Source organism: Cervus canadensis, chromosome 3, assembly GCF_019320065.1.
Source record: "Cervus canadensis isolate Bull #8, Minnesota chromosome 3, ASM1932006v1, whole genome shotgun sequence".
Taxonomy (NCBI): Eukaryota; Metazoa; Chordata; class Mammalia; order Artiodactyla; family Cervidae; genus Cervus; species Cervus canadensis.
Genome location: NC_057388.1, coordinates 74,701,461 through 74,725,106, shown reverse-complemented (window position 1 = coordinate 74,725,106; position 23,646 = coordinate 74,701,461). Strand labels below are relative to the sequence as shown.

Below are 23,646 nucleotides of genomic sequence, written 5' to 3'. Positions count from 1 at the left end.
TTCCCTGGCTTAAACAAAGCAGAAACAACTCCCTGGATGAGTTAAGCTCCTTTGCAGGTGTAGTGCAAGGGCAAAGTGAAGAACCACAGGATGTAGACACAGTGCTCAAGTTACAGGAAGTCCAAGGGCAGAAGGCATTCTGAGGGTCTCATGCCCATTCTCAGGGCTTCCTCTGACATCCTATGCATGTGTAAGGCACCTGAGTTGGTGGGGTGGGGGAGTACTTGGGCTCTGCTCCAGGTACTGAGTGTAATCTCAAAAACACAAAATGACTGGGGGCTGACACTGGCCCCCAGTGTCTCTGAATTGGGCCAACATTGGTCAAAATGACTCTTATACCTGCTGGCTGTAGACTGTGGAAATCAGAGACAGGGGCTAACTCTGGATGCCTCTGCAGCTAAGATTTCCTTACTCTGATCTAATAGTGATGATTTCACCATCAAAATATGAGTCACGTAAAGTTTTACTTTTCATTCCAGTATTATCCTCTTGCTGTCTGCTTTTATTGGGTTGGCCAAAAAAGTTCATTGATTTTTTTTTCCCCCTGTATTATCTTACAGAAAAACTTGAACGAACTTTTTGGCTAACCCAATAAAATATGGGCTCTCTAGAAAGGTAACACTAATATGCGTAGTTCCAGCATCATTTTAGGGCTGGTGGGGAAACAAGCAACCAGAAAACCCAAGGACTGGGCCTACTCAGTGCTCTGGCTGCCTATGAAAGAACAGAAAACAACAAGCAGACATGAGGTCTGGCTGGAACTCACCGTTTCCTATGAGAGGAGAGACTGCAGGGGCTTTAGGGGGTAGAATGGGGTTCAGTCGTGGAAGCATTCCATTCACTTGTTTGAGCCTTTCTAGTTTGACGTGCTCCATCCATTTGGTCCCTGCTGGGTTCCTCCGGGCTTGCAAAGCAAGGGCTGTGGTTGCAGTGGAAATGGTCGAGTCCATGATTGGGGTTTCATCAATGGCACTGAGCTCGCCCACACCACCTCCATCAGTCAGAGGAAGCTCGAGCCCGCTGTTGGAATAGTTGCTGATGGGGGACTGTTGGCTGCTGCATGAAGACTGACCACCAGGGCTTGGCTGAGATGTCTGTGGGGTCAAGAAGAAAAGGAAATAAATGTTACCTAGATGATCAAGGCCAGGGAGCAGACGATGAGCAATCACGCAGATCAAGTCCTGCGGGATTCTCAGCGGGTGGGATGAGAAGAACTATTTTCTAGTGCATGGAAGGTGACCTCCGTTGAGCTCAGTGATGATGGATGGGCCAGCAGACAAATGTACCGTGGAGGGCAATGGACAGCAGGGGGAGCCAGGTGTGATGTTGCAGCCATGGGATCCCTCCCCGGATGCCAACTCTGCGTCACATTTCCTCAGTTCCCACCCCACCTCCATGACTTTAGCCTTTGGGCAAATTACTTAGCCACTCTAAACCTCAGTTTCCTTATCCAGAATGTGGGGACAGTTTATTTATCCTAAGGATTGTTGTGGAAATTAGGAGTGAAGCCCTGAAAGCACACAGAGTTCAAAAAGACCTGGATAATAGGTAGTAATTAATTGGCTTGGAGAGTATTAGTGGTTATTAGTATAAATGCTTTAGTCCTCAGGATATATATGCCAGGAACACATGTTACTTCCCCTCCAACCAGTCCCTCTTTACGGTTCAGGGTTGGTTCCCCAAGCTCTATAATCTCTGTCCATTCCTTCTACATTTTCTTACTTTGTAAAACTCCAAGTAGGGGGATATACATAAAAGCAGTTGTAAGAGGGAAGACATAAGTCACTTAGTTTCTGCCATAGACAGAAAGGCGTCTCTGGAGAAGTCACGGGCATCTTCCAGTCTCCAGTGTGCAACTAGCCTTGCACTAGGAGAATCAAGCCAGGTTTCTCTAACCCCAACCAAGTGGACTTGGCAAGCCAATTCTGCAACTCTTGGGAACTTAATCTAGTCCACTAGGTTCTCAGGGAAAGGCCCCCCTCCAGGGGCCCCTGACCATGGGGACAGCTCATTGTGTCTACGTTTGGGAGCACTCTGGCTTGCATTGAGCGTTCCGCACAACCTGGACCTGGCCCATCTAAAATTCCAGTGGTGCCCCGGTGGATAAACAGTTGAATCCTTTTCACAGAGATAAGAAAAGTGATGTTCAGAGAAGTTCAGTGACTGCCCAAAGTCACAAAGTGAACAGTGTGATGACCTAGACTCCTGGCCTGGCCTCACTTCTGTTCCTCTGTAGCACTCACTCTGGTGTTACCTAGCAACTGGAGTCTGACAAGAGCCCATGAGCAAGGAGAGATAATCACACACACTCTGGCACACACGGCTATGGTCTCAGGTGGAACCACAGTGCTGTCAGAACGGGCTCTGGACACAGGTCATTTCCATGGAACCTGTCACACTTTTTCTGAGACCACAGTACACACACCCAAGGAAATGAACACTTTCTAAGTGAGCACCACATGGTACACTAAGTGTGTCCTGGGCAACCAAGCAGAGAAAAATAAGATGCACAAATGTGATCATGAATGCATGAAGCCTGGCTTATTTTTGCTTCTGCAGAGTACTGAAGGGCCAGACCACCTGCTCCTTTGCAGAGAACTTAGATCATCCAGGGCTTTGAATGACTTTTCCTCTCAGATTGTCAAATCAGTATGTGTGTGTGTGAATCTGTGTGTATGTACACACACTTTCCTGTAGAAGGGTGCAGACTCGTGTTTCCACAGGGCCTGGAAGAAGGCTCATGCATCTACAATTAGAAAATCCTTACAGGACCCCAGACAGTTCAATACAGGTTAGATTGCCAACAAGTATATCCAGTTCTTGCTCCAAGAAGGTGGTGCATGTCTGGTCCAAGAATAAATTTACACTAGTCAACATGACAGTTAAATGGTCTTTGAGAACATCTGCTTGGTCGGCCCCAGTGTGATTTATTATGGAATCCTAGACAAATAGAACAATGAATTTCAACATCTAACTCCACATTTTCACATGCTGAATGTTCAAAACACATTGCTTCTATGTTGGAAACATATCTGAGCAATGTTCACTACCAAAGATATCACAAAGGACAAAGATTAAAGAAAATGAAACAAACAGAGAGCTATATGTTAAAATGAAAACAAAACAAAGAGAGCAGAGAAGCCAAAATTCCCTCACCTTATTACCCACTGTCCTTAGGAAGTGAGAACAAGACATTTAGGAGCATTATACAGAAGAGATGTTGGAGTAATCAGAAAAAAAGAAGAAAGAATTTAATTTATAGCGTGATGAACAAATCAAAGACAAGTTGTTAAAGAAAGAATATTAGAAATGTAAATCTCACATGCTTCAGTAACTATGTCTATGAAGATACCTACTTATATTTACATGTGTGGGTACATATACATAAAAAAGTCTCCTGTGGAAATTTGGTTAATTTATTAACCTCACTGAGCCTGTTTCCACACCTGTAAAATATGGGGCCTAGTCTCAATATCTGAGAGCTCTTTCCAGCAGTTTGTTTCTATATCAATATATCTGTATCTCATAAAATATTTCACATCTTGGAGCATCTCAGATGTCACTGAGCAAAACCGCTGTCGTTTTTATTTCTACCAATTTTCTTTTTAAATAATGAGTGTTTAGAGAAGTGATAAGTTTTCTTTTTTTCCTTATTTTTTGCTAAGGATGTACATAAAAGGTACCAGGGACTCTGAGCTCACAGGATGTCCTACAAATATAAATCATTGTCTTTCAATGACATTATCTAGGAGACCAAAGATTCACTTTCTTTGTTTCAGTAAACATTAAGGATAAACGGTTGAATCTTTTGTACAATTTTTATACAGGTGGACTTTATTTTAGGAAATTGATAAATATTCCTCCCCCAAAAGTATATAAAACACAGTTTATGAACTGATTAATTTAAATGTATAGGGATCAGTTATAACACATATATAAACTTCTTAGTAAGGTGTTTTTTTAAAAGCAAAGTACAGCTATCCACGGAAAATAATGATACATCTGGATAGCTTATTTGCATGATTTTTGGCTAGACCTAATGTCACTTGCTAAGACTCTTAAGAGTTTAAAGACAAACTCAGTTAGTCACTAAAATGCAATTAACTCATATGCGTAATTACTTCCTGCCCATACATACTGGCTACACATGACATCACTCAGGAATTCACAAGATGTCCATCCAATTCCTGGACTTTTCTAATTTTATGCAAATGATTCCTTACACTGAGTAGAAATCTGCCTGTCTGATCATTCCCATGCATGTGGAAGTCTAAGCACGTGACTTATCTAGTACATTTCTTCCACATCCAAAGATTGGACAGACTAGAACCCAAAACACAGAGCTGACTCCATATAAATATACCAAATATAGATGAACTAAATCTCCTCTGATTTCTACTCTTTTCATTTTGTCTTTGGGAAAATTTTAGCTGTTTTATTCTGGCCCATGCAAAAATCACCAAGTGAAGTCCGAAAGAAGCCGCAGCAATAGCTTAATCCATGTGTCCTATTTGTCATCAAACTGTAAGATTTTTGTCGATGACATTTTTCAAATCCCTCCCTTGCTTTCCACCTCCTTGTTTCAGGAATCATTTTAGATACCATTGCAAGTCTATCAACTAATCTCTAGATTGGCACGGGAGTTGTCTTTTCTAAAAATTCAGAAAAAAATTTAAAATCCCTTCATATCCTCCCCTCTTTTTACTCCAGCACATTCCCCTGGGGCCCCATGACTCGTGTTTGGCTGTGCCAGGTCGGGCCCCTGCACACATTCCTTCCCCGCTCTGAGTGATGTTCTTGGCGGCCCCCTGCCCGCTGCCCCTCCCATGGCATCGCCAAGTGCACCCTGTTAGCTCCGCTCTGAATGCTCACCCCCAGACTTGTCTTAGAGCCTTATCACCCAAGCTTTCTTGATCTGCCTATCCCACTGGACTGCAGACCCCTAAAGAACAGGGACCATGGCTTATTTCAGGTGGTGCTAGTAGTAAAGAAACTGCCTACCAATGCAGAAGACATAAGAGACACGGGTTCGATCCCTGAGTCAGGAAGATCCCCTGGAGAAGGGCATGGCAACCCACTCCACTATTCTTGCCTGGAGAATCCCATGGACAGAGGAGCCTGGTGGGCTGCGGTCCACAGGGTCACAAAGAGTTGGACACGGCTGACGTGACTCAGCACGCATGCATGACTTATTTCTCTTGGGGTCACCAAGGCAAAGAAGTCAGAAAACATGTATACACAGGGACCCAATGAATAATTCTCTATGTTAGAGGCCTCCTGCAAATGTGGTTAGTGGTATGTGTCTATCTGCCACAATTTCCAGATCAATTTAAAAAAAGCAGTTAGGAAACCTCAAACCTCTTTTCTGAGCTGGGGTAAGCAGTTGAGATCAATGAGTTCTGACCTCCTTAAATCAAACAGTGGGTTCCAGTGAGGACAGGGGTGATGTGATCCTCCCCTGACTCAGCACCCTACCTGGCCCCTTGAGAGACCTGGGACAATCAGAAGGAAAGCGAATGACATACCATGGGCTTCTCCGCCTTGACCGTTTTCACTTGGAGGCATTCTTCCCGCTTTGAGGTAGTGTTGCTGAGGTCCTTCTGCTCCCCGAGGGCTCCCTGAGTCTGCCGGCCAGGTGACCTAGACTGCGAGTGGCCGCCGGAATCTCGCGGGGGCGGGGGCCGGGGATGCACGTCCCCACGCTGCTTCTTGGTGACATGAGCCTCTGGGCCATGTACAGTCTTCACGTGTTTCCGGAGGGAGCTGGGGTCTGTGTAGCGCTTGGTGCAGCCGGGGATTTTGCACACGTATGGTTTCTGTCAAATGCCCCACCAATGAAAGAATAGATTGTTATCAAAGTGATTATCCTCGGCCCAACAGTCTCTTGTGGCTCTTCATTATATTTTTAATTCTTTCAAAGCAGGATCACACGATTTTGAGGTATTGAAAACCCTCTAAATGGTGCAGTGGTTTAATAAAGACTATCTGGACACAGTTTGGGGTCCATGGAATCTAGCCTGAACACATTACTATTTTAGAGAGTGCTCAGGGAGAGCTTGAGAATCCTAGGTGGCACAGTGATAAAGAATCTGCCTACTAATACAGGTGATACAAGAGACATGGGTTTGATCCCTGGGTCAGGAAGATCCCCTAGAGTAGGAAATGGCAACCCACTCCAGCATTCTTGCCTGGAAAATTTCATGGACAGAGGAGCTTGGTGGGCTGCAATCCACGGGGGTTGCAAAGAGTGGTACGTAACTGAGTGTGTGTGTGCACATGCGCACACACACACGCGCACACACACACACATACACATACACACGCGCGCACACACACGGAGAACTTAGGACGTGTAAATTGTGTTTGTGCTCCTGGAAAAATTTATTCTGTGCGTAGGAAGTAGTGTCATGGTGTCACATGGTGTCCAAGATAATTTGATGATGATGACGGTGGTGATGCTGATGGTGATGATAAAAGAAGAAGGCTTAAAAGACACCCAACCTTTCATGAGAAGAATGCTACACATCTTTGGGGAGAGCTTACGTGAAGACATTTCTTATGAATTCCTGTTTCCCAGACTTAAAATCACTCTTCCACCTTTTAAAATGTACTCTTTACACATCGACATAGTAAAAATAATAATAATAATAATGATAATTGCCTGGGATTTCCCTGGTAGTCCAGTGGCTAAGACTCTGCGCTCCCAGTGCAGGGGGCCCGGGTTCCATCTGTGGTCAGGGACCTAGAGCCCACATGTCTGGTCCGGGAACTAGAGACCACATGCCACAGTAAAGATTGAAGATCCCGCATGCTACAACTAAGATCCGGTGCAGACAAATAAATAATAAATGAATAAATATTTTTTAAAATTGCTGTAGCCTCTCCTAGGTCAGATATCACTAAAATATGATCCCTTGGGTTGTATTACAACTGTGTCGGGGTGCTCAGGGCTCAGAATATCCAGAACCTTTCCGATCTTCAAAGTCCTAAGCCCTGTTGGAGTATCCACAAATGCTCACTCATAAACTGATGAGGGTGGATAGATGTCATTCTGGAGATGAGTATTTCTGGGTGAGGCTCTGCTCCTGAGTACTAAGGAAATTACTTCATGCTAATTTCATTTTCTGTGTGGGTCAGTGGTCCAACCTATAGTCATCAAAAATTATACAGACCCTTATGGTTGAATATTTACTCACATCACATAACTGCTGGCCTTATATTCATAACCAACATCAGAACTGTGATTCTGTTTACTTCATTTGAAATATAATATATTCACGGATGCTTATATGAGTCTATATTTACATCTGTATATATCAGGAGATGAGCTATTAAACAATAGTCATGAAAGACATGATTAATATAATGTATCCATTGGATTAAAAAAGAGTCCCTGTCTTATAGAATGATGCTTTTCCACTAAAAGCCCAAGAACGGGCCGAGCGCTGCCTAAAATTATGGCATGCCCTAATGGAATGAGGTAAAGATTCCTGAATGCTGAGAGACCTCACCTCCAAATTTGGGATAATTTTGGGTTGAATTGATTCCCATTAACTACAAATTACTTCTCTTCAGGAGCTTGTGTGATTTGCAGCATATATATGTATAATGAAATGAGCACATCAAATTCTATGCATTAGGGACAGAAGAATGGCTCTGACGATCAGGGCTATTACTGTGTAGTGTCCGACCTTGGCCCAGTGCTGGCTCACTGCACTGCTGTGACGGGCAGGCAGCAACGTCTGGGGCGGGGAGAGGGAGCAAAACCAGGCCAGCAGTCCAGGTTTGAAGAACCGTTCTTCCCGTAGATGTCTGCATGTGTGTATCATGGGTTAATTGGGAAATGAGCACATAGCTAGAGATGGAATGAATATACTAATATTCATCAGCTCCTGCATTTCCAGGACCAACAAGTACATGTGTGCCCCTGTGCCCTTGTATGTGCAGATAAACAATAGCCACCTACAAAAGTCTCCAAGCACACAAGGTCAGGAAACAGCACTTCACAACAAACACTACATGATGTAGATGGGCCCCCAAATTCTGTTCTGATTAATGACTGAAATGCAATCTAAGTGTAGGTAAAGAAATGTTGTCAGGGTTCTAATTTACCCACATTTCCTGTCCTGGACGTTTAAATTTTGACACCATGATTGCCTTTTTGACTCCCTGAACTGAAAGATACTTTGTGAACACTTATTGACTTTGTAGAATTTATCCAAATAAAATTTTAGATAAACATTTAATGATCCCTACTAGATATAAGACTCTGTGAGCACAGTTTTATATATGATAGGATTAAATCTTAAAGAATGGAAAATATGAAAAGTGTGGATGCTAAGAAGGATATGGACAGAGGGGAACCATTCTTTCATTGGGAAGATGGTGGAAGGCATCAATCATCAAATTTCTGTATCTGGGTATAATGCCCAGCTCATGGGGTCAGGGTATGAACTAAATCTGACCATGTATACATAGTGCTTACCATGATGTGATATGGGGCACATAGTAAGTGCTTGATAAACAGAGCTTTGATTAAAAAAGGTGTTGTAGTTGGGTCCTTAAAGATGAACAAGATGCTGAAGGATAAAAATGAGGGCAAGAGAATGCAAAAAAAAAAAAAAAGTATCCAGAGTCCAGTAGTAGGACCACTCCAGGCATGTGGGCCTGCTGTCTGGAAGGTTGTGTTCATGTTCACCATGGTGAGAGGTCAAGGGATTGCAGAAAAGGAAGATTGGGGTTGAGCAGGTGAAAGCAGATATGGGGTTGGCCAAAAAGTTCAGAAAGTATCTTACAGAAAAATATTTTCTTGGCCAATCCAATACAGGCATAAGACGTCTAAACTTTTCCTAGGAAAGATGGAGCCTCTGGAACTTTCTGGATAGGGAGATACAACCAAATCAGAGCTCAAAGAAACTGGCTTCATCTGGTTTGGGATAGAACAGTAGCTCCATGTTCTGGAGTAGGGAGCCTGGTGAGAGGCCACTGTGATGGTTCAGTGGCCCTACATGGGCAGGATAGCCACGGGGGTGAGAGCTAGATTAGCTTCCCCGAATGGGAATTGCTTCCTATTCTGTTCCATGCCATCTGCCTCATCCAGAATAGCAACCTGCTTGCCAGATAACCATCTATCAATCAATATTTGTTCAGAGAAAGGATGAATATACAAATAAGAGGACAAATAAATGAAAGAAGACATCTGGATTTGTCTATGCTTGATTGATGATACAAATCTGGACTTCCTGGACACACTTAATTTTGATGTATCTGAAACTGTCTATCATTCATAGACAAAGCTGAGGGCTTTCTCTATTCATGGAACAGAGAAAAATGATTTACGTGATTGTGAATAAAATTTTACTTATGTGTTTATGGTCAATGTTAATCATTTATTTTAGGTAAATCGCTCCATTTTGGTGAAAGATATTGTTGACCAAGATACAGTTTAACCTCATGATGGATATTCAACTCTCATACAACACCGCACTTTCTAATGCACACAAGAATTCAAGCTCCACTATAATGCATTTCATTAAAGCAAACAGATGTGGGCACACATTTGAAGCTCATAAAAAGATAAAAACTCAGTAAGCATATTTATATCTATTCATTGCTGAAGTTCTAACATTCTCAGGGCCCAACTGGCTCCACAATAACAGAAGAGAATCGATAGGAATGTATGCCTTCTAAGTTTCTGGTCATAATTGTACCTAAGTGTATGAAATATAAATAGATTAATTAAATTCTAGGTTAAGTTAATAAAATCCCCTAAAACATTTTAAATTGAGATATTTGGTTGGCCAAAAATTTGTATGGAAAGTCCATATGGAAAAACCCAAATGAACATTTTGGCTAACCCACCATAATTCACATACTATAAAGAAAACCCTTTTAAATGGCACAGTCCAGTGGCATTTAGCACATTCACAATCTTGTGCAATCGTTACCACTATCATGTTCCAGAATAGTTTTAGCATCCCAAGAAGAAACCCTGTACCTATTTTCAGTCATCCCTATTCCTCCTCCTCCCAGCTTGTGGCAGCTACCAATCTTTCTGTCTCCATGGATCTGCCTATTTCAGATCCCCTAAAACTTTGTACGAAACAAGTACATTGTATTACAATTTATGGCTTAGCTGGTAAAGAATCCACCTGTGATGTGGGAGACCTGGGTTTAATCCCTGGGTTGGGAAGATCCCCTGGAGAAGGGAAGGGCTACCCACTCCAATATTCTGGCCTGGAGAATTTCATGGACTGTATAGTCCATGGGGTTGCAAAGAGTCGGACATGACTGAGAGACTTTCACTTTCACCACCCATTGTAAAAGCATTTTTGACATAAATAAAAAAAATGGAGATGCAGCATCTTGTCTAAAACATCTAAAAACAGTGGATCAATATTATAGATCCCAAAGGACTCAGGTTTCTTTATTCCACTAGGATCTGTATTAGGTGAACTCATGTGTGTGAGTTTATGTGCTAGAGTGCTTTTGTAGAGTGTGGGAAACCCCTTTGAGATTGTCAGTTCAGCTGGAAGGAAACTTGGCGAGGGCCATCTCTGCCACCTTCAAGCCGGTGGCCAGTGAGCCGAATGGCGCACTTTTACCAATTCCCTCCTCCAGCTCTTTGGAAGATCATGAAGGGCCTGACTGGCACCTCGGGAGATGAGAGTCACACCGAGGTCAAAATGTTCCCTCTGTCACGTCACGGTTCTGAGCAAACGGATGACCCACCCTGTGCGGCAGAACTTCATCTCGTGGGCAAATTCTGGCTAGCTACACTATTTCCACCACAGATGTGGGAAGCCTTTGTGTTAATCTCTGAATTCATTCAAGAGAAGGTTTCACAGAGAGAGGCAGACTCTGAGCTAGACCTTCAAGGAGAAGCTGGAGATCTGCAGGCAAAAGCGAGTTAAAATGTAAGCAGAGCGAATTAGAAACCATTTTCATTTATTCTTACGCTTCTCTGAAATGTGTGTGGGATAAAATACCTCAAACAAACAACAACACAACAGGAACCCCCTGAAGCTTTACTCAATATATTATCTTAAATAATTGACTAGAACCCATTCTGGGTTTCTGAGAATAAGCTTCCAAGACCCTTTGGAATTTAGACTGTCTGGAAATCCTATTTAGCCAAGTCAGGTTGCTCTGCAGAAGTCTTTTTTGATATAATGCATTTGAAGATACCACCTGGAGAAAGCAAATAAAAGTGGCTGTCTTAGCAGTAAGCTGTCAGCTGTCAACACCTCTCTTCTCAGTCTCTCCTTAGTGCTTACAGGGTCATCGTCCTTCAAATGCATTCCTGCTATTCCAGGCAGAGCGAGTGGGTGGAATTCCAAGTTAGATGTTCCTACTGTTTGACCAGTAGGTGGCAGTACTGAACAACAGGAAACTTGTTCCCCCTTCCTCCGCTTCTCTCTCCCATCCAAAACCAGGTTTCAGCCCTTCCTCTGAGGCCCCCCCAAGCCATCACCTGCAGCATTAACATCCACTCATGCTGGGAGTGGCCAGAGGAAACTACAATGGAGCAGGCTCACGTCTCCAAGTATATTCCCCAGAGGATTCTTTATTTCCACCCCCTGAGCTCAGGACCCAACAGGCGTCTCCCGTCTCCCGGAGGAGCCTTACCTCATTGGAATGTGTTCTGTTCTGGTGCTTGGCGCGATCGGAGGCATTAGAGAAAGCCTTGTTGCATCCTTCGTGCTCACAGACGTACGGTTTCTCTCCAGTGTGAGATCTCAAGTGTGTTTTCAAGTTTTCGAGTCTCGAGTAGGCCTTTGTGCAACCTTCAAACTGAGGACGACAGGTAAATCCGGATGACCCCACACAATGACAACTTCTGCCTCTCACTTGCTCCAAGTGAATGAAAGACAGACGTTTGGAGGGTCTGCAGCTTTTCAAAACCAAGGAACAAAAGTCCACTAAACTCTGCCTTTATTGGGATTCAGATGGTGGGCTCAGGGCAACTCGAGAGAAAGCATTTTCAGTGCTAGTAAAAATCCCGGGACTTTTTTTTTTTTTTTAATAGGCCACTCAATGTGGACAATGGGTTTCATTATCTGCTCAGGGATCTCCTTGAATTCCCACTGATTTCAGATTCAGCACAAAGTTCATTAATATGGCTTTGTGTCCCTACAAAGACACGGAATTTGATCCTGTTTGTAAAGGCCCTTTAAGATGTAAAGTACCAAGGCTCAGGCCTGAGTGTGCCTGGCGGGCACCTTAGTGAAAGAAAGCTTAGCCTCCTGCTCTTAGGTCTGTACTGGGCCATGGTGACAGACTGGGGGGCAGGGGGGTGCTGGGGGGGAGGGCCGAGGAAAAACTCTAAAGCCATACAGGTTATATTTTTGAAAAGTCAGCTGAAGTTTTTCAAGTTGAACCTGGCCTTTCCCTGTGCCCTCCACGGCTCTGGAGTGACAGACCCTGGTGTGAGGGCAAGCCCAGTGGCCCCGCATTCATTCCCAGTGCTACATGGCTGGTCCCTGCTGCGATCTGCCCACCAGCTAGTAACTCTGCAGAGCTGGGCTGACTCAGTTGCCGTTAGCCAAGTGTTTCATTAAATAAAAATTGAAAAAAATCAGCTTCTTGATTACCCAGTCACATCTCCAAAGCACGTGGTCTTGAGGCCCCCATGTTGGGCAGGGTGGGTCTAGGACACTTCCTTCCAATACCTCTCAGAGCTCAGCTCTCAGCGTTCTTCCTCTAATTCTTCCCTCCTCTCCCCTCTCCCAGCCCCAGGAGTTTATCACAAACAGCGCTCCAACGCTCTTCTCCCACCACGCATCAGCTGGCACGGTTCTGGTTCTTGGAGTAAGAGGAAGGACCCACGGGTGCGAGACACCCTCTCGGTGGACGTCCCGCCCCCCGCCCCCCAGGACTCACAGTGCATTTGTGAGGCTTCTCCCCCGTGTGTCTGCGCATGTGCACCACCAACATATACTGGGCTTTGAAGGGCTTCTGTTCTCTCGAGCAGTCTAGCCACCGGCACACAAACTCCTTCTTCTCTCCATGGATGTGGTCATTATTTATATGCTGGGTTTTGGGGAAAAAAAGAGAGAGAAATTAAATGGAAATGTACAACTCTTTTCTGCAGGCAATATAACAGAGGGCCCCAAACCCCCAACCTTAAGTCTGAAAGGCTCCACGGTACCTTTCCCATATGGCAGACAATTCTGTTCTGGTTAGTACATTTCTTAAGTCAATTTGCTCTTACCAACTGTGGACACTTTTTTTAACTAGCAGGAGTGACAGGATTTGGAAGAAGCTTTGGAGTCCTGAAAAAGGTACTGCAAGGGCAACGGAAGACAGGAGTTGTGAAATGGGGTGAGACACACACATCCTCTCTGGGCCTCTGCTATCTTTGACTTGCCAAGTTGGGGTCAAGGTGGGGTGACCACAGAGGGGACCTCCAGCTCTCTCACACACACAGACAAACATGTATGTAACAAGAACTGGGAAAAACCAAAGCACTTTTTCAAATGGCACTTTAGTTCCAATTAGTGAGATCATTCTTTTGATAAGAATCACAGAGAGATGAACTTGACTCTGAAAATGAAGGCCAGATGATCGGTCAACAAAATGCTTAGTCTCTGAGGGTCTGTGCCATCCTCCTGCACAAAATAAAGGAATGAATCCCCTAGTTTCTACGGTTCTTTCCAGCAGTAGAACTCTGTGAATTTGGTATTAAAAATGAAGTTGAATGTCCCTGAAATTTCTCTGAATTCCAATCCAAAGTTTTAGAATCCCATTGTATATTAATAGAGTTCCTTGGATTCATACATCAAATGTCCTACAACTGGGAGACAGGTGCAAACTACAGACACACCAAAAGAGGTGGATCTTAATTTGGACCAAACTTACGTCTGCTCCAGGAAGCTAATGTTCAGTCACAGATGACGGGGGAGATCTGTGCCCTAGGTCGATCCTCTCGGTTTATTCTCTGGCTGCCCCATACTTCATCTGCCTTAATTCAAGGCATTTGTGAACCCTTGCCCACACATACATAGAAACACCACCAAAAAATTTGTGCAGTGAGAGAAACCTCCCCTGGGTTTCCTGGGCCACGTAGCAGTGACACGACATTTAATTACTTTCCTGATGAGGTTCTGGGTCCTAACTGAGTGGTCTCTGAGGGCCTAGGGGTAAAATTCCACCATCACTCAGCCTTGCCCAGTTACTTCACTAGGCGGCCGGCTGCTGTAAGAAAAAAAAAAGAAAGAAAAGAAAGCAGTCTGTTGTGTTGTGTTTGTAGTTTAAAACTGGATGAAGGCAGAGAAAAGCAATCATGGTGCACTCTCCTAGAACAGCTCTCAGGAAGTTGGAGAGACAGGAGAGAGCAGGTGACATGGCCCAGGTGCAGGCAGACAACCAAGATCCTTTCAGAAGCTCTGCACATGAAGAAGAACCCATATAGAATCACTCCTGTTCATCACGGCATCGCAACCCCCTGATAGACAGTTGTATGTTTTCTGGAAAAAGCTAACTGTCTTCAGTAGGAGAGTTTCTTAAAAGTGATGCTGGGAACAAGTTCACCTGTATCATTTTTCTAGATTCCATACATAAGTGATATTATACAATAGTTTTCTCTTTTTGACTTCACTCTGGATGGTAGTCTAGAGACACAGATGTAGAGAACGCATACATGGACACCAAGAGGGACAGGGGATGGGATGAATTGGGAGACTGGGACTGACGTGTATACACTACTATACATGAAACAGATAACGAATGAGAACCTAACTGTGTAGCACAGAGAACTCTACTCAGTGCTCTGTGGTGACCTAAATGAGAAGGGAATCCAAAAAAGAGGGGATGTATATGTACACATATGTGTATGTATATGTATATATACTTGGGCTTCCCTGGAGGCTCAGCTGGTAAAGAATCTGCCTGCAATGCGGGAGACCTGGGTTTGATCCCTGGGTGGGGAAGATCCCCTGGAGAAGGGAACGGCTACTCACTCCAGTATTCTGGCCTGGAGAACTCCATGGACTGTATAGTCCACAGGGTCGCAAAGAGCCAGACACGACTGAATGACTTTCACTTTCTTTTCACTTTCATATACACTTACGTGGCTTCCTAGGTGGCGCTAGTGGTAAAGAACCCACCTACCATTGCACAAGACATAAGAGACTCAGGTTCAATCTCTGTGTTGGGAAGATCCCCTACAGAAAGGCATGGCAACCCGCTCCAGTATTCCTGCCCGGAGAATCTCATGGACAGAGAAGCCTGGCAGGCTATAGTCCGTAGGCTTTCACAGAGTTGGAAATGACTGAAGCAACGTAGCACGCATGCATACTCATAGCTGATTCACCTTGTACAGAAGAGGCTAACTCAACGTTGTAAAGCAACTCTACTCCAATAATATATATTTTTTAAAGTGATACAGGAGCACATACATGGATGAAGAGAACAGATGTGTCGGCCAGGGGACAACATGCCATCTTTAAATGTATGCTTCAAGAACATGTCTGTGGTCCTCTCACTTTGCCCAAGACTGTCCCAGATATGTACAGAAGCCTGATCATTAAGCCCACATGATACAGAGGTGTTATATGAAGTCTCCTTTCTAGGGAAAACAATTAATGGTCACACAAATCCCCTCCATAAAGATTGCTCTTGGTTCAGCTATCTTCCACGTTATTAGACATTGAGCTCCTTGGATGAAGACATGAAAGAATAAGAAGGAAGGATGAGAGGGAGGAAAGAAAGAAAGGAGGGGGGAAAGAGACAGGGAAAGTTAAAACTGGAATATGACTTGAGAATTTGGGTTTAGTTTAACTCCTTGAGTCAGGACCCACATCTTTTGGTTTTGTATTCTCAGCCACTGAGAGGTAGCCCTGGTACTTGGCAAGTCCTCCATGAATGTCTGTTGGTTTGATTGTCTTAGGTGAGACACTGAACTTTCTCTGGAGCAAAGAATTTATATTTGATGCTTTTGCCTGACTTAGTTCAACTGCATTTTACCCAGTATCAGACAGTAAGATTTTAATGTAGATGCTATATTACTTTAAAATAATATAGTATCGAGAATTCAAAAGAACTTGAATGATTGGAATGATATCCAAATGTGAACCCCATCTTGCCGGAGGGAATAAAAGAAATACTCAGTGATCACAACATTTCATCTATCCCCACATATTGACATGTACGTGCTGAGGACTGCTGCACATCAGGCCCTGTGCCGTAGACTCAGACAGACCCGAGTCTCTTCCTGAGGAAATTACAGTCTGCTGGAGGGACACGGATAATGGCTTAAATGACTGTACAATTATAGTCATGATCAGTGTTAGGAAGGGAAATAAGAGGGCTTTAGAAAAACAATTAACGGAGGGTCCCAAATCTGTGGGGAGCACAAAAGACCAGGGTTAGCTTCTCCAGTGAGTGGCATTTAAAGTGGGACTGAAGGATGAGTGGAGACCTGGTGGGCGTGCAGGTGAGGATGGGGGTGGGGAAAAAGATGGACGGAAGCCCCCAGAGAAGGTCAGAGCTTGGTGCCATCAAGGAACCGGGAGAGGAACATGTAGGTAGGAGGGGATGCGCCAGGCAGACATGGGAGCAGTCCAGCACTGCCTCTGCTGGGTGTAGCAGGAAGGCATGAGCTTCCAGGGGCCCAGTGGAGACCAGTGAGGCAGCCAAGCGTGGGTCCACCTAAAATGCAGCACACTGGGTCAGGTGTCCAGGAGGGAGACTGTGAGATAGACCGTTACATGGAACTCACGTGCCCCCACCAGGACGCCTGCCCCAAGTGGCCTGGCATTACTCACATGAGATGACCAACAGGGAAGCTGCCACCTGAGGCTAATAAAGCCTCCTGTCTTCCCCATCAGGCTGGAGCAGCCAGACTCTGGGTGGAGAGGAAAGAGGTACCCTCCTTCAGGTGGGTGAGGTGGGAGAAAAACAAACAGCCTGCCAGCCCCCTTGAACTGGGAGCCTAGCCCGTGTAGGGAAAGAAGGCTGTGATTGGACAGGAGGCTGTAAGTTTAAACTGGATGAGACTTTAGGAACCAAAAGTGTAGAAGCTGCTGACCAGGGAGTTAAGTGATCTGCCATAGAGCTGGGATGGGGGCGCTGACAATGGGCTGATGAGAGCAGTGCCTGGAAAATGCAAACCATCTCACATTAATACCTGGCCAAGTTGCATCAGCCTTGACCTCTGGACAATGTCCAAAAAATCCCAGTGGTGGGAATCCAGTGCCCATCAGTAACCACAATACCCAGCCTTCTCTCATCTGGGGAGGAAGAGAGGAGAAGCTCCTTGGGATCGTGGAAGCAACCTCACATTCAAAAAGGTTAGCATCTTGGGAATTTTCCCTTTCTGCCCCACAGAGTAGACCTAAGTCCTGTCTAACATGCTTTCGTGTTTTTCTGAAACTGCTTGAGTGCCAACCTGGATTGAGACCACAAGTTATTGTTCTTGGAATGAGATTCTCTGACCTCGGCTGGCAGAGACCAGGTCAGTCTTGTTTGTCTTTAAGGGTTCAAATACTGAGCACAGGACACAATCAATTACTTCAAAGAAACACAGAGATCCTTCTGCTTATTTAGGTTATTTATTTATGTTTTAATTTTTATTTTATATTGGGTTGATTAACAATATTGTGTGAGTTTCAGGTGAAAGCAAAGTGATTCAGGGATACATATACATGGATCTATTCTTTTTCAAATCTTTTTCTACTTAGGTTATTACAGAATATTGAGCAGAGTTCCCTGTGCTATTCACTAGGTCCCTGTGTATGTCACTTTGCATCTTTGAGCTTAAAACACTTTCTGAAGCTAGATTTCAGGTGAAACTTAAAATTCCAAGAAATCATAGACTTTACGTGTCCAAGTGTCCTAAATCTTTACTCTGCTAAAAAACCCGCCGTGGCCTCTGCGGGGGGCACTCATGCCACATGAGCCTGGGAATGGGGCCGGGCGGTGGGTGGGTGAGGCGGTGCATTGGAAGATGCCCCCAGACCACGTTCGAATGAGCTGTGTTCTTTTGGACAATTCACCTATCTGGGCCTTAATTTTTCCCATCTGTAAAATGGGGGTGATGAACTACATTGGATGTTTACAAACTTTTTCTGTAAAAAGCCAGAGAGTAAATATTTTAGGTTCTGCAGGCCAAAAGGTTTTTATCGAGTCTGCTCACCTCTGCTGCTGTCTCAACACGCAAATAAATGGGCTCATCTATCTGCTGATGGACGCTGAAACTGTCAAGTATCCTAGGACAGTCTTTACATCTTTTTTCCAATTATTTAAAAGTGTGAAAATCATTCTTGGCTCCTGGGCTGTATAAACACAAGCAGTAGCCAGATTTGGCCTGTGGGCCATTTGTTTTGCTCTCCCTCAAATCTATGACTTCAAAATTTCCTTTCTGGGCTAACAGAGCCCTTGACATTCTTGGTTAGGCTGGCTCTTGAGCCTGAGGAAGTAAAATTAGGAGGAGGTATGTCTCAGGGCCAGAGCACAGAGAAGGCAGTAAAAAGGAACAAAAGTGAGGGTCCTGGGATGATGACATGAGGGGAGGGAGTTAGCCAGACAGATGTCCCTCTCTGCACAATGTTCCTGGGACTGTGTGAAAAAAGCACCTCTTCTTTGCTCACCAAAACCCTAAGTAGCTAAGAAAAGGAACACACAGTGAACACTGTATTCTTAACACTCAAACAGACAGGCAGATTCCCTAGGAGGCAGGCCTGAAATTCAACGGGCCTGTGTTTATTTGTGGTTTCACTGAAAATTTGACTTCCTGGCAGTGAAAACGTTAATCAAATATATAAATAATTTAATTGGAGGGAAAATAATGCATGATTAAATTCCAAACTAATCCAACACCAAGACATGCAATTTGCCAGAGGCCCAAGCGCCAGAAAGAGATAGATGGTGTAAATTACGGCTCTGGATGCCAACTCTCTCGGCGGGGCCAATCCGGACAGCTCCCGTCTGAATAAATAGGATGAGGACGTCAGGACCAGGCAACCCCAGAAAGACTGAGTCCAGCCACTGAGCTTCCTGATGAACTGGGATTGTAAACATTTGCCCCAAGAAACTGAGGGCTGATGAAAAAAATAAAGCATATCAGGAGCCCATTGCCAACCAACCAAGCTGGTATTTGGCCATCGTGATCGTGTTTGTAACAGGATGAGACAAGACCTGGGATTCTTGTCTTTTGCACTCTGCATGGAGCGCTGGGGGCATAGAGGAAGGTGTGGGGGGAATCACTACAGTTGGCCTGGCCATTGGAGAAGTGGAAGGTCTTTCTTTCTTCTTTTTAAAAAATTTTTCTTTGGAATATGTTTGCTTTCCAATGTTGTATTAGTTTCTGTTGTATAGTAAAGTGAGTCAGCTATATGCAAACATATATCCCCTCTGTTTTTTGGATTTCCTTTCCATTTAGGTCACTACAGAGCACTGGGGAGAGCTGCCTGTGCTATACAGTAGGTTCTCATTAGTTACCTATTTTATATATAGTAGTGTATATGTCAATTCCAGTCTCCCAATTCACCCCACCCTCCCCTTCTTCCCTTGGTGTCCATACTTTGTTCTCTAAGATACACATATACACATATATAAGATCAGCCATTTTCCTAGGTGATACTTCTTTCAAGGGCATCTCTTTGAGAAGCCCACCGCTTGGCATCAACCTTGGAGGCTGCAACGGTGCAGGAGGAAAATGAAACTTTTCTCTTACTAGCAGCAAAACAGATGCCCACAGTAGACTTCACTGACTTCATCAGGATCCTTTCTTTTGTTTCTTACTGCAGTCTGAGTTCAGAGCTGACCATTCATCCTCAGTCTGTCCCTAACCCTTCAGATGAAACACACACATGCCGACTATCTATTCCAAATGTTTGCTGCTCCCCAAATAAGGCTGCTATTCAAGCAGTTCATGAACTCTGGAGGGACAGTTCTGCCTTTTTTTAAAATTGGGATATAATTGCTTTACAATGTTGGGTTAGTTTCTGCTGTAAAATAAAGTGGATCAACTATAAGTGTGTGTGTGTGTGTGTGTGTGTGTGTATCCCCTTCCTCTTAAGCCTCCTTCCCATCCATCCTGCCATTCTGCCCCTCTAGGTTATCATTGGTATAGCTAGCTCCCTTTGCTATATCACAGGGTCCCACTGGCTATCTATTTTACACATGGTAGTATATATATATATGTGTGTGTGTGTGTGTATATATGTGTGTATGTGTATATATATATGGATATGTATATATATATCCATCCAAATCTCCCAATTCGTCCCACCCCTCCCTCTCCCCGCCATGTCCACATGTCTGTTTTTCCCGTCTGCGTCTCCATTCCTGCCCATAGGTTCATCTGTGGCTCCTTCTCCTTTGGCCCAATTCCCCACCAACTGGCTCGGAGGAGGGTCTACCACGCAGCTCAGCAGTGCGGGTGGAAGGTTCGCGCCGCTCCATTCACACTCTGCCCAGATTAATCAGGAGACAAACACCTTGCTGTTGCCGGTGATTCATTCTCCAAATTAGCCACCTCCCTAACACCAAGAAGGTAAATTCCTTCCACTGTTGTAATGAAAACATTACAGTTATGCAACCTAGAAACAGTGAAGGCAGGAATTGTAAAACTTCAGGCTCAACCCTCACCAGCGTTTCCATCAGGCTCCCCTGTGCATATACGTTACACACCATCACTCTGTCAGTATCTCGTGTCTCTCAAAGAACACCGAACTTTTTCACCGACTTAAAAAGTTGCTACAAGGAAAGTTGCCAAGATTTTCACAGCACAAGGTATATGTGAAAACCAAGAGTTATGGTTTTTAGAAAAATAATGTTCAGGTAAACATGATCTCTCTCTGCACACAAATGTCCATGGTCACATGTATACACATATGCAATCACACACACATGTATGCACCTGCACACACATGGTATTCCTGTTTTAATAGAAAAGAAAATAAAGGCTTGGAAAGTGTTGCATTTCATATTTAAATACCCAAGACAATGGAACTGCACTGTGGGATTGCAAGGGATGGGGTTGACCTGGGATGTTGGCTGTATTCTTGTGTCATTTCTGATTTATCCCTTTGCTACATTTCTCTGTATCTCCACACACGAATATGCCACTATTTGAATGCCATGATAATATTTTAAAAAGGAAAAACATGAAAACAGGACTTTCCTTCTCAGACTATCAAACCAGTAATGTTTAATACTTTCTAAGTGAATTCACATTGCTGCTAGATCAGCTCACAAACAGACCTGAGCAAATTAATATGTTTAACAGAACTTGATAATTTGAATCTTCACCAGATTGGCTCAGGAAGTCTGTTAAGAAGGCCTACTTTGGCACAGAATGTGATATCAACAAGTAAACTATTTTAAGAAAGCTCAATTTTCAATTGGCTTCCTGACCTTATATTATAAATCTATGAGTAGCTCCTGACTTAGTAGTCTAGAAATATTTCTGAAAAGCAGAAAAAGGGGAAAATAATTTTGAATTAAATAAAATTTAATTTACTTTCAAACTGATTTGAGGGAGAGGTTTAAAGGCTTTGCCTACATGAATTCCTTGAAATTTTGCACCTGAAAGGAGCCATATACCTTCCTGATTTGTGTATTATTTGACACATGTAACATTTGGGAAAGTTTTACAATCGCATGACATGGATTCTATTAGGTAGGCCCTGTGCTTGGATTCCTTAAGGCTTTAGAAGGCAGAAGTGAAGAAAGCAGAAGTCAGAGACTATCAGGGTTGAAATAGGCCTTTTATCTCAATATGACTTTAATTTTAGATAAATAAAATAATTTAAATGGTTTTGGTGGCACCCATCAATCTTCCTGGCAGAATATTTAAAAAGCTATCACTGCTTGCTGTGGGAGGGATCTTCATGAAGACCTCACAAAATGACTGTTTGGTTCACAGTGGCTAATAAATATATTCATGTAGCTTTCAATTTTCTAATCTAACTATACAATGATACAGAAAACATCAAAAGGACTCCAGAATTTGGGTACAAAACTGCATTCTTTTTCTAAAAGGAGAATACTTTCTTTCCTATTTCTGATCTGTGACTATTAAAAATTAGGGTGATATAAAAATTAAAGTGTTTCTTGGTTGAGAAAGAAAAAATAAATGTGCTTCTTGGTTAAGAAAGAGTCTCTCTGACAGTCATTAAAATCTTGTTTCTGGCTATAAATCTGTAACGAAATTATTTTATTCTATGAGTAAGAAAGGCAAAATTCCTTAAAAAGGTAATGTCTGGACAAAGGGCTTCACAATGTTCAATTTAGAGAATTGACATCAACTGAAAACACTGCCCGCACTCCCACCACGCCGAGGTAAGCCGGAGACTGGAATTCCTTCCATCATCACATTCAGGAGCAAGCATGAACCTTGGCAGCATTATGTTAAGGAAAGAAGTCAGTCACAGAAGGACAAATATTGTGAGATTCCATGTATTTGAAAGGCCCAGAACAGGCAAAGCTTTACAGAAAGTAAGTTAGTGCTTGGCTATGGTTGAGGAGGGATTGGAAGATGGAAAATGAGGTTTCTTTCTGGGATAATAAAAACAGTGTAAAACTGATTGGCCTGATAGTGACACAACTCTGTGACTACATCCAAACACACTGAGTTATATTCCTGAAAAGGGTGAACAGCATGATATATGAATTCTAGCCCAAGAAAGATGTTACCAGCCCCTCCAAAAAAAGGAAAACCACAGAAGTAAGCTTGGTGATGGACTCTGCTAACAGAGGAAATTGCTGCAGAAGATAGGAAAAGTAGTCCAGGAACAGCCAGGCTAGATCTGCTCCCTCCAGGGCTGTATCCAGGGCTTCGGGCTGGCAAATGATTTCCCAAGGAAGCAAAGGCTGCGTCATAATCATAGTTTGTATTCACAGACACACACTATCCACAGACAGATTGAGTCAGAGTATAACATACTTTTATGACCCGATACTTCCTGGTGGATTTCACACTGGTCCCAACGTTACCAACCTGGGAACTTCACTTGCATAACTTCTCTGAGTATTCCTTCTTCATCTTTCAAGTTGTAAAAATGAGTAGAAAGATGGAGAAAATGAAACATTGTGCAGAGTTGTAAACAAAAGAAAATGAAAACATTGTACACTAATTCTGTATATTCATAAGTATGTTTGAGGAATTTAATGCAAAAATAGTGTATACTGGAAAACCTGGTATTTTCTAAGGCATGATCTATCCTAAGATTCACTAAAAACTTGTGGAAAATTCAAGCACAGGTAATTCAGAATTCTACTTTTTTATTTTTGTTGTTACTTTGAATTAAAAACTAACTAGAAGTAAATGTGATATAATTTATCTAAGCTGATACCCCTCCCCCACAAGAAGTGCATGAATTACTGGTTCAAACTCCAGGACACAGAATAATATACTGGCTTAACTAAGCCACTGTATTAATGATTAAGATGACCTAATATTAAAGTGATTGCAGTTTTTGAGAAGAATTTTTAAAAAGAAAAATGTAAATACTATTGATTAATGTTGTCTATTTTGTTTGGGCTTCCTTTGTGGCTCAGCAGTTAAAAAAAAGACAAAGTTCACCTGCAATGAAGGAGATGCAGGAGACAAGACGTGGGTTTGATCCCTGGGTCAGGAAGATCCCCTGGAGAAGGAAAAGGCACCCCACTCCAGTATTCTTGCTTGGAAAATTCCATGCA

The 23,646-nt window shown here is 43.4% G+C and overlaps 1 protein-coding gene across 9 annotated transcripts in view; it reads right to left on the bottom strand.

Moving 5' to 3' along the window:
- Window positions 1–23,646, bottom strand: part of GLI3 (GLI family zinc finger 3) — a 305,222-nt gene that overhangs the window by 5,831 nt on the left and 275,745 nt on the right. For all 9 annotated transcript variants that reach the window (XM_043463520.1, XM_043463519.1, XM_043463518.1 and 6 more), the window contains 4 exons: window positions 12,883–13,032; window positions 11,629–11,793; window positions 5,526–5,816; window positions 767–1,094 (listed from right to left, as the gene is read on the bottom strand). In XM_043463520.1, coding sequence (XP_043319455.1) covers window positions 767–1,094; window positions 5,526–5,816; window positions 11,629–11,793; window positions 12,883–13,032 — 934 coding nt within the window. The remainder of the gene's footprint in view (window positions 1–766; window positions 1,095–5,525; window positions 5,817–11,628; window positions 11,794–12,882; window positions 13,033–23,646) is intronic.